Source organism: Mobula hypostoma, chromosome 4 (genome assembly GCF_963921235.1).
Source record: "Mobula hypostoma chromosome 4, sMobHyp1.1, whole genome shotgun sequence".
Lineage (NCBI taxonomy): Eukaryota > Metazoa > Chordata > Chondrichthyes > Myliobatiformes > Myliobatidae > Mobula > Mobula hypostoma.
The window spans coordinates 153,484,795-153,496,985 of NC_086100.1; the positions used below are offsets into that span (position 1 = coordinate 153,484,795).

Consider the following 12,191-nt stretch of genomic DNA (forward strand, 5'->3'; position numbering starts at 1 on the left):
GGTGAAAAGACTTTAGTTTAATCCGAAGTAGTGTAAAAATGATACTAAAATGACAATAACAGAATAACCCAGAGGTAGAGTGAAGGTTACTTAGCAGCAACCGCCGGGATGATTTGATTTTAAGGCTACCGGAGCACGCTGGGATGGTAGAGACCAGGCTGTCCTACCTCAGGAGGCGATGGACTGAGTCTGCTATGGAGCAAATGGGTCGCGCTCCGCGCAGCATGGACGTAATGGGCAGAAAGGCCTGTTTCCCTGCTACTTAACTCTAGGTAGGACGAGCCCGTGGCTCTGGATTGAGCCGGTGAGCCAACAAACCACTTGTTCCTGTTCGCGTTGGTGATCAGACTGAAGCAGTAGCATGACCCCGCAAACTGGAGAGGCAGTCCGGGGAGCGCGCCCGGGCGGGGTCGGGCACACGCCGATGACGCAATGCTCTCAGTGCGCGCACGTTGACTCCGGTTGCGGAGTCACCTTTTGTGGGGGCGCTCGCTCGCGGTTTGAGATTGCTATGGCGGTAGAGCCGGCCCAGGTAGGCGGTGTGTCCGGGGCCTCCGTGTCTGGCTTCCTGTTGGGATCCTTAGTCTTCCAGTCCTTCAACGCCGATTCGGACGCGGTGAGTACGGTGGGCTAGAGCGCCCAACAGCTTCCGGAGGCACCACTGCAGCTGGCGAAGCCCGGAAGCAGAGACACTCGGCCCTGTGGTTCCTTTCCCTACATCTGCGTGTCAACATCCCTTCTCCCCTCTTGGGTCTGTTCTTCCACCCCCATTCCGTTGCCCCGAGGAACTTTCCCACTATCTACTCCCAATGAGAATCCCATCCCACTCTTTCCACTGCATTAAATTCTTTCCCTCCCCACCCTACTCCACTCCCTGAGGAGCTTCACCTTACTCTCATGTTACTCCACTGGGAAAATGTTTCAGCTACTCACCTGTGCTACTGCCAAGGGGATTTTCCTCATCCCTACCTACCTTCCCCCCCCCCCCCCGGGGAACTGTCCCATACCTTTGTGCTTCCCATCTCCCCATCCCACCGTGCCAGGGAATCTGGACCCCATAATTCCTAGAAATCTTATTCCCTCTCTCTCGTGGTTTGCCTAAATTCAAATGAGTAACCTTCCCTCCATCCCTGTCCCCAGATACATTTCCCTTCCCTTTTTATTCTAACCTTCCTGTGAGTCTTCCACCCTCCCCTATCCTAGGGGTACCTTTCCTGCCTCACCCTGCCCCTTCTTCTTGACCTTTCTCCCCACCCCATCCCACATCTTTGCATCTCTTTGCACCCCACTTTTCCCAGTGTTGCTTCCCACTGGTGTCTTTTAACCGTCTCCCTTTGTTCCAGAGGTTCTCTCTACTTGCTTCCTACCCAACTTTCTCTCCTCCCCAACACCAACCATCTGCCTTTTGGTCTCTGCCCACCCTTTTTGTTCCCTTGTCGTCTCTTTACCCACTACATTGCCACTTGACCTGTCTCAAACGTTTAGCCGTCTGCCTTATTTAAGCTAAGCAGCACAGTCAGAAGGTTAAAAATTGTGGGCTAATGAGCTGCCTTGAGGAGAATTCTGCTCATTTCATGAAAATGACAAAAAGATACTTGTTGACATGCAGGACTGAAGACAAATAGAGTAGAGTCTTTATGCAAGACTCCCAGAAGGTTAATTTACAGGCTAAGTCTCTGGTAAAGAAGGCAAATGCAGTGTTGGCATTTATCTCAAGTGGAATAGAATATAAAAGCAAGGAAATAATGCTGAGGCTTTATAAGTCACTAGTCAGGCAGCACTTGGAGTATTGTCAACAGTTTTGGGCCCCATGTCTCAGAAAGGATGTGTTGTCATTGGAGAGAGTCCAGAGGAGGTTCACAAGGATGGTTCCAGGAATGAAGGGTTAACTAATGAGGAATATTTGGCAGCTTTGGGCCTGTACTCACTGGAATTTAGAAGAATGTCAGGTGGGATCTCATTGAAACCTACCGAATGTTGAAAGGACTAGGTTGGGTAGATGTGGAGAGGATGTTTCCGATGGTGGGGGTATCCAGAACTAGAGAACACAGCCTCAAAATTAAGGGGTGACCTTTTAGAATAGGGGTAAGGAGAAGTTTGTTTAGCCAGAGAGTAGTGAATCTGTGGAATGCTCTGCCACAAACTGTGTTGGAGGTCAAGTCTATGGGTATATTTAAAGTGGAAGTTAATAGTTTCCTGATTGGTAAGGGCATCAAAGGATGTGGCAAGCAGGCAGGTGTATGGGGTTAAATTGGTTCTGGGATCAGCCATGATGGGATAGTGGAACAGACTCGATGGGCTGAATGGCCTAATTCTTCTCCTATATCTTATGGTCTAATATGTAAGTGGTTAATGTTGTGGTGCACGTGTGTTTTTTTTAATAATGCTTTTATGTAATCCTATTTTTTTTGAGCAGATTGGGTAGACCACATGTAATCTTGATAGTATTGACCTGCATCAATGTGGTATAGTTGCCTAACTTTAAAATACCAGATGCAGTTAAGAGAATATTACATTGCCATCTAAATTAACTCCTGATGAACACAGACCAGGACATGAAATCATGCCCTTGGAGGAGTCTGGTTCGGCATTTAGGAGCCAAAATACAGTGTTTGTGTGGTACTATGCATTTGAGACAGAGTGCATTGATATTGGAGTGAGGGAGCTTATGGGTTTGCACACATTTAGGGAGTAAGAAAACATTACAAGGGGTTATTAAATTGATCAAGCCAGCAAGTTGCAGACTGAGAGAGAGCTTGTAGTGAGCTGGATTTTTATGGAAGGTATGGCATCCTATGTCCCTAAGGCTCTGTTTCCTTCCTATATTCTGACTTATCATTATAGGAGATATGGCCCACTATGGTGGTATCATCTGCAAACTTGTAGATGCAGTTAGAGCAAAATGTGGACGCGCAGTTGTGAGTGCAGAGGGAGTAGAGTACAGGGCTAAGGACTCAGCCTTGTGGGGCACCAATGTTGAAAGTAATCATGGTGTAAGTGTTGCTACTGATTGCGACCATTGGTCAGGAAGTCAAGGATCCAGTTCCAAAGGGGAGTGTTGAGTCTTAGGCAATGTTCCCTCAAATTTTTAGTAGTCAGTGTGCGCAAAAATCTTATGTTGTGCAAATTTTTCCCTGTGACAAAAGTATGTGCACACTGAATGCACACATGGCACAGTTTATGTAGCTTTACAAAATATTTGACATAAAACTGCACAGAATAATAACAAAATAACATACATATTTAAGTCAGTCAGTTATTTTTTTCTCTCTCCTGTCTTTGGCATTTACCCATTCTTTGTAAGCTCTATCTAGACTAATAGAACTTCCATCCAATTGATATGGTCTTACTCTCAGAGGGTATTTCACATTTAAAGATGTCTTGTAGGGCATTATGTATCCCATTCCAATAGTCTTTGATAACAGGGCATTCCCAGAAAATATGATAATCGTTTGCATTTTGATTTCCATAATTTCTCCAGCAAACAGGAGGGTTATATATTTTGGATATATACCTCAAGAATGGTTGAAAAGAGATAAATATTTAATGAATGTACTGCTGGTGGCTGGTAAAAAGACCCTTACCAGGAAATGGTTATCACAGGAAAGCCCAACTCTAAATGTATGGATTGAAATTACAATGGACATTTACAAAATGAAGATAACAGCATCTGTTAATCATAAGGTGGAACAATTTTATTCATACTGGAAAAAATGGTTTAACTACATAATACCTCATAGGCCTGATTTTATTCTCACGTCAATGAATATGTTGTAAAAAAATCACTCCCTACTCTGTACATAGTTTTCTTCTTTCGATTGTTCTTTCTTTCCCCTCCTTTCTATCAGATAAATATTATGTGGGGATTTGTGACAAATATGATTATATATGTACAGTATCTGCAATAAATCTTATGGAAATGTTTGATGATGAAATTCAATAAAAAAATAAATTACAAAAAAAAGAAAAACTTGGATAGGTACATGTATGAGAGGTGTATGGAGGGATATGGTCCAGGTGCAGGTCAGTGGGACTAGGCAAAAAAATGGTTCGGCACAGCCAAGAAGGGCCAAAAGGCCTGTTTCTATATTGTAATGTTCTATGGTTCTATGATAGCTTTTGATTCTCATTAACATATCCAAATGACATTCACCTAAATGGTTTCTCAGCTTGTTTTTCAGTTGACTCATTAGGGTAAAACCTCGCTCACAGTCCGCACTAGACACAAGAAAGGTTCCCCCAATGTCCATCAACTGTGCATGGTCACAAAACTGTTCATTTTGAAGTACAAATGCCACTGTTTGAGCAAAGTTTGAGATCAGTTTGGATTTAATTTTTTCTTCTACGGAAAATTTGAAATCATTAAACTTTCTAACTATTACAGTATTTTCAGCTAGAAAATCATGATATTTTAGACATAAGGCATTAACTTGTTCATCGCCAAATGTGAAGTTACGATCTGCAATTGCGGAGAAATCACAAGCTGACCATTCTTGTACCTCATCTTCAGGAAACCTTTCTTCTAAATGAACACAAAGACTATTTATAAAGGTCAACAGTGAACTTGTATCTACTGTGATGTTTTCTTCACATTGTTGGCTTAGCAAAACTGTAACTTTGTCATTCCACGAAACATTGTCTCCCAGATCCCGGAACAGGATAGGTGAGGTGACGTAAATTAGTGACGCACATTGTGGTATTTGAAAAACCAAATAACTAGTTAACAGAAACATTTAGCTGAAAGGTTACTTTCAATAAGTATAATTATTAATTAGTACATTATTTTAGGTAACTAACCTTTTGTGCGCACATTAATTTCCTTTGTGTGCTGGTTGAAAAACGTGTGCGCGCGCACACGCACACAGCTTAGAGGGAACATAGGTCTTAGGCCTTGGTGTTTAGAGACGAGTTTGCTTATAGTTATGGTATTAAAAGCAGAGCTATCGTCAATAAATAAGTCTAGCATAGATGTCTTTAATGTCAAAATGCTCAAGACTTTCCAGGAGACTGATCTTGCATCCGTAACTGTGATTGTGGGTTCTGGTGTTTTGGCGGCTGTGGGTATGGGTAATGACATTCCAATCTCCTCTTCAAAACATGCGGAGAATGCATTAAGTTCATCGGGAAGAGAGGTGCTGTCGCTCCAGTGCTCCCCAAATTTGTTTTGTAGTCCATTTATTGCATGTAAGCCCTGCCACAATTGATGACTGCTTTGGAACTCTATTTTGGACTGTTTCTTGGCATACCTAATAGCTTAAAGGAGGTCATATCTCGATTTATTGTACTGGTCAGGATTACCTAATTTGAGTGCCATGATCCTAGGCTTCAGTAGTGAATGGATCTCCTAGTTCATTCATGGTTTCCAGTTTGGCAACAACCTGGGATTGTCCTCTTTAGTACCCAGTCCTCAATACACGTGCTGATAAAGTCTGTGATGATAATGGCATGCTCATCTAGGCTGGCTGCAGAATCTTATCAACTCAAAGCAGTTGTGTAGAAGCTCACCTTTTTCCTCATATCAGCACTGTATTACTTTTTGTACCAGATCCTGGTGTTTCAGCTTCTGTTTGCGGGGAAAAGGAGCACAGCCTGACAGTCTAATTTGCCAAAGTTTCACAGTGAAATGAAGTTAGAGCTCAGTATTTACTGGAGTGCACTTCAGGCTATGAAAGGCACTATATAACTACAAGTTTTATTTTCTCTCTGCAAAGGTACCATTTAAAGGGTATGTATTGGTTAGGGCATTAAATTAAACCTTGCACCCACTAAACTGGTTTGCAACTATGATGTGGTGTAGGAAATTGACAAACTAGTTTCATTTTGGTCAATTGAAGATATAAGCATGAATGGAATTAAACTTGTAGTTAAGAATGGCCTCCTAATATTCCAAATTCTATAGGCAGAAATTGGAACCAAGAACTTTTGATTCAAATAATGTATTTGCACAGTTTTAGCTGTTGCATTTGGATTGATAGAGGAGTGCTAATTATTTCATAATCCTCAGAAAATGTAGCAGTGATGAAAGGTGGCAGGCTGTGTTAAAGACCACCGGTGTTAAAATATAATCCATATGCATTGTTCTCCTAAATAAAACACAGTTGTAGTGCTTTATCTCTTTTTAACAACATATCCTATCAGTGGAATAAAGATGTAACGTGTTAGAAAACTATTGAAATCCCTGTTTTGTTTCTCTTTGAAAGGAGGGGTTTCTTCTGGGTGAAATCAAAACAGAAGCGAAAAACAGCATTACTGATTTTCAGATGGATGATATTGAGGTTGTATACACTATGGGTAAGTTATTTCATTAGCAGTGAAAATTCCTTTGTGGGGATTAAAAACAATTTCAGTATGTAATCCCTACAATTGGAATTAATGAATGTGAATTAATTTTGTTTTTTTTTAAAACTGGCAGACTTCTACCAGTCACTCTGGAGTCAAAGTGGGTGTTAAATGTAATGAGTGTGACTGTACTTTTGATGAGTCCATTGAACAGAATAGCAGTATGACTATACGAATAAATTTTTCCTTATGATTTAGTGGGTTAGTGCACAATGTTTTATACTAAAGTAACCATACATTGTTGGTGTTGCTGCATTAGCTGACCTGAGCTAGACAACTGTATGAATCCTACAAATATCTCTGTCTCTGTGTTGCTACCTTGTGTGTCTGTCACCATCTGTGAGCTGATGTATTGTTTCACTGTCATCATCTACATCAGGAGTTCCCAACCTGTGGTCCTTGGACCCCTGAATGCTATTGGTCCATGGCATAAAAAAGATTGGGAACCCCGATCTTCATGGAGGTTCACTGTCCATAGTCAGCCAGAGGATGGGTTCAAAATGGTATAGGAAGGAATTAAGAGATAAGATAGTAGCTAAAATCAAAGAAAATAATTAAAGGCAAGTCGAGTAATAGACTCAAAGAGCAAATCACCAAAGGTGGAGCAAGATAAACAGTGGATGAGCAAGAGGCCAGAATTAGAAGAAGACTTGAACTTGGAGGGACGAGAACAAAGATGATACAAATAGAGCAAGGCCAATGGGAGAAATTGAAAAGGAGTATGAGGATTTTGAGATGTTACTGTTGTGGAAGACAACAATGAAATTTTGTTGGGAGTAGAGGCAGTTGGGATGGGTGGACTGAGCTCCAGCAGCCAATCCAAAGGTTTTTACTGTTTTATGAGCCGGGCATGTTGGAGAATCAGTAAAAAAATATAGTACTTGTCTTAAATCAATTGCAAGCCTGTATTATGGCTCTAAAGAAGTACTTCTTATGGTGAAATTCTATATCTTGTATTTCAATGTTCATTTTATTAAGTGTATAACATTTCTTTTTTATAATATAATTTTTATTGAGTTTTCAAAAAGAATACATGAAAGATAAAATCTACCCTCCCCCCTCCCCTTAACCCTCCCCCCCCCCCATATATAGTCCTACCTAAAAGAAAGAAGAGGAAAAATAAAGAGCCGCCTGGGTATTGGAAGGTTTCCACATGCTCCATGGGATTCAAAATAAATGTGGTATTATTCGTTACTTTCCCCAAGGGACCAAGATCTTTTTTGGAGCACTTAAATATGCCATCCTATCTTTTGTAAATAAGGGCGCCAAATATTCAAAAATGTTACATATTTATCTCAAATTATTTTTTTCGAGTGGAATAGAACTAGCCATTTCATTGTTCCAACGATCCATACTTAAATACGAATCAGATTTCCAAGTAACTGCTATAGTCTTCTTAGCTACTGCCAATGCAATTTTTATAAATTCTTTCTGATATTTATTCAATTTAAGTTTCGGCTTTATCGCTTCAATATCACCTAATAGAAATAATACAGGGTTATGTGGAAGTTGAATTCCAGTAATTTGTTCCAATAAGACTCTTAGATTTATCCAAAAGGGTTGAATTTTAAAACAAGAACAAGTAGAATGTAAAAAAGTACCAATTTCTTGATTACACCGAAAGCATTTATCGGATAGATTTGAATTTAATCTATTTATTTTTTGTGGTGTAATATATAATTGGTGTAAAAAATTATATTGTACTAATCTAAGTCGAACATTTATCGTATTTGTCATACTGTCAAGACAAAGTCTTGACCAATTTGTTTCATCAATATTAATATTCAGATCTGTTTCCCATTTTTGCTTTGACTTATGGATTCCTTGTTTAATTGTCTGTTCTTGAATCAAATTATACATACAAGAAATAAATTTTTTACTTTTCCCTTTTTGAATTAAAATTTCAATTTCATTAGGTTTTGACAAAAACATTGTTTGACCCAGCTAACATTTCTGAAACTTATGCTTTTGGGGAATATACCCTGCTTTGTAGGGATCTTATTTAGAAGGATGGTTAAATCTCATCTTGAATTTAGCAGATTAAAGGGGAACCTGACTGAAACAGATATGATTTTGAATTGTCTCTTCAGGATGTATATGGAGAGGCTTTATTTTGAAAATTGACAATCTTATGGACTCTTCAATATGAGTTGTAGAGTTTCAGACATTTTTAAGACTGAGGTAGATACTTGATAGTTGAGGTAAAATGTTACTACAAGGAAGGCTGGAATACAGAAGTAGGTTAAACTAAGAGTATTAGTGATGCTAGTAACTGATGGGGAAGGCCTGAGATGTCAAGTGGCCTACTGCTGCTTGTAATATACCAGGTTTTTGAAGTTTTAGCGAAGATAGAAGAGGAGGTAAAAGAAGAGTTGGAGTTAAGCACAAGTAATCAGGGACAATATCACAGCAGCGCTCAGAGGAGACATAATGGAAGGGTTCACTTGGGTAGAATTCAGGAATAGGAAGGGTGCAATCACACTGATGGAATTGTACTACAGACTCACTAATAGCTACCAGGACATGAGTAACAGATATGTAATCAGGTAAAGGAAATGTGTAAAAATAATAGGGCTGTATTCATGGGGGATTTCAACGTCCGTAATGTAACTGTGACCTTTTTATTGTAAGGGGTTTAGACAGGGCTAAATTTGTTAAGTCCATCCAGGAGGATTTTTAAAATCAAAATATGGACAGTCCAAGGGGTGGAGGGGCTGTACTGGACCTGGTGTTGGCTAATGAACCTGGCCAGGTGACTGACCTTTCAGTGGATGAACAGTTAGAGAACAGTGACTACAACTGCTTATCTTTATAGATGAGGTAAGTATGGTCCTTGTGGGAGTGTTTGTAATTGGAGTAGGGTAAATTACAAGGGTATTAGTCAGGAACTAAGAAGCATAATTTGTGAGGACCAAGGAGATCGGTGCTGAATATATAAATACATTAGGGTGTTTGAAGGTCAAGGAGGAAGAAGGGTTGGGCCTCCTAATGAGTATGAAGGTGAATGTCCCCAGGGCCTGATGGGATTTACCCTATGTATTGAAGGAGACAAGAGACAAGATTGCTGGGCCCTTAACCAATATCTTTGTGCCCTCTCTAGCGACAGGCGAGGTCCCGAAGGACTGGCGAGTGACTAATGTACTTTTATTTAAGAAGAGAACAAAGGAAAATCCTAGAAACTATAGGCTGGTGAGTCTCACACTCAGTTATAGGAAAATTGCTGGAGAAAATTCTTAGGGATAGGATATCTGAGCATTTAGAAACCCTCATTTAATTAGGGAGAGCCAGCATGGTTTTGTGCATGGCAGGTCATGCTTAACAATTTGATTTGAGTTTTTTGACAAGGTGACAAAAGAGATTGTTGAGGGTAGGGAAGTGAATGTTGTCTACATGGATTTTAGTAAGGCATTTGACTAAATTCCTCATGGGAGGCTAATCCAGAAGATTAATTTGCATAGGATCTGTGGCAAATTGGCTGTTTGGATTCAGGACTGACTTGTACATAGAAGACAGAGGGTCTTATTTGAGCTGGAGATTTGTAATTAGTGGAGTTCCACAGAGATTTGTGCTGGGACCTCTGTTGTTTGTATGTAAATGACATCAATGAAAATGTAGATGGGTAGGTTAATAAATTTGTGGATGATGCCTGGCTTCGTGGAGTTGTCAGCATGATAGAGGTCAGTTGCAGATATGGGCAGAGAAAAGGCAGATGGAGCTTAACCCAGATAAATGTGAGGTGTTGCACCTTGGCAGGGCAAATGCAAGGAGACAGTATATTGTTAAGGATGAACTGCCTGGTATGATGGTAGAAACAAGTACATTAGAGGCTTTTAAGAGATGTTTGGATAGGCATCTGGATGTAAGGAAGATGGAAGATATAGACATGGTGTAGGAATTAGTGTTTGGGTGTTTTTGATTTGCTGTTTAGCTGGTTCAGCATAACATTGTGGGATGAATGGCCTGTTCCTGTTCTGTACTCTTCTGTGTTCTAATGTGTATGTGTGTATGCATGTTCATACGAAAATAAGTGTTGCATTGTTTATGGATTTACTATATTTGTATATGTCACAGACTTGCGAGTTTCACTTTTAATGTTATTACTTGGTTTACTTGTGTTACTTATTTTACTTTCAGGAATAGACAATGGTTAAACAGCAAATGTACCATGATACAAACATTTGAGCATGTTTATCCAGTGTCGGTTTTTTTCATTTAATGCTAATGTTCTTGTCAATGAAAAGGTTTGGAGTAACAGAACCATTTAAGGACAGGGTAACTTGTATGGTGTCATTTGCTGATATTAATTGAGCTCGCTCAGAATGTAACTGTGAATGGCCTTTAAAGGATAAAGGGAACGATTTTGTAAATGAAAACATGAATCCCCTCTGACCCTTCTGTACAATTTCCCTCCTGGAAGTTGGTATTACATGTGAAAATTATTACTCCCCTCTGAACTTTGATATGTATTTTTCCCCTCTAGATATACAGAAACATATTCCATGTTACTGGCTATTCAGGTACGTGAGCTCAGTTGATAGCTACTCTTGCTCCTAATCATTTTACAGCTCTTGATTCCAGTGGGAATTGTTCATTCAGTTTTCACTTGATTCATGGAAAAATACACACCTGCTTTATTTTATGTTTTGAGGTTTTTTTTTGCAATTTCAAACTGAGTCTGTGGAACATACTTGTGCTGCTTAAATTAAATAAATTCTGTACTCTGTAAACATCTTATTTGAAAGCATCATTGTGCACTGAAACACGAAATCCTGAATTACAGGATAGTTTCTGTTCCAATTCTAACGTGAACTCCGAAAGTAAATGGGTAATGGGAGTGAGTTCACTGCCTCAGGTCAAATAAATACCTGGGCTTTAATAGGCACAAGATAGTTTGTCTTCTTACTCAAGATTACTTTCTAATGTTGGGCTTGTAAACTGGTTCATGTGTACTGAGGTACGATGAAAAACTGTCTTCCACACAGATCACTTCATCACATCACTAAATCAAGGTAGTACAAGAGAAAACAATGCAGAATAGAGTGTTACAGTTGCACAAGGTGCTTTGCAGTCAGACAGTATGTTGCAGAGCTATGACAAGGTAGATTGTGAGGTCAGGAGTCCATCTTGTATTAAGGGATGATGGAAATGGTTCTTGAGCCTGGTGGTAGCATGTGTTTTCAGGTTTTTGTATCTTCTGCTTGATGGAAGAGGGAAGAAGAAAGAATGTCTGGGGCATGTGGGATCTTTGATTAAGTTGGCTGCTTTACTGAGGCATCGAAGGTATGTAAATAGAGCCTATGGAGGGAAGGCTGGTTTCTATGAAGTGCTGAGCTGTATTCATGACTCCAGTTTCTTGCAGTGTTGGGCATAGTAGTTGCAATACCAAGCTGTGACACATCGAGATAGGTACTTTTAGAAAAAAAAACGTAATTCCTATCAAGTTGAGTTGTCAGTGGAGGGAAAGCAATTTGAGAGTGAAAGGAAAATAGGAAAATTCTTGCATTCCTTTTGTATTGTTATTGAAGGTGAAACATTTTTAAAAATTTAATTTCCTCTTGGAAAGAGAGGACAATGCTCCTAGTTGTATTAAGGCCATTAAGTTAGCTTATGTATTTACAGGATGCTTGAAGATTTTGCAGAGCAATCAAGAAAGTGGAATTGGGGCCAAGATCAGGTCATTGAATAGCAAAGCAGGATTGAGGAGTTGTATGGCCTACTTTTTAAAAATATTCTTGGCTATGTATTGTTAGATTGGGTCTCATTTAACAGGACATTGGGGAACCTATTGAGCTTTGCAACAATCTGACAATTTTGATTATTTAATGTCAGGTTTACTGAATTTTGTTCTGTAG

At 39.7% G+C, this 12,191-nt stretch overlaps 1 protein-coding gene across 1 annotated transcript in view; it reads left to right on the top strand.

Moving 5' to 3' along the window:
- Positions 1 to 424: 424 nt before the first annotated feature.
- Positions 425 to 12,191, top strand: part of abraxas1 (abraxas 1, BRCA1 A complex subunit) — a 42,815-nt gene continuing 31,048 nt past the window's right edge. The window contains exons 1-3 of the mRNA XM_063046746.1: positions 425 to 616; positions 6,201 to 6,291; positions 10,820 to 10,856. Coding sequence (XP_062902816.1) covers positions 425 to 616; positions 6,201 to 6,291; positions 10,820 to 10,856 — 320 coding nt within the window. The remainder of the gene's footprint in view (positions 617 to 6,200; positions 6,292 to 10,819; positions 10,857 to 12,191) is intronic.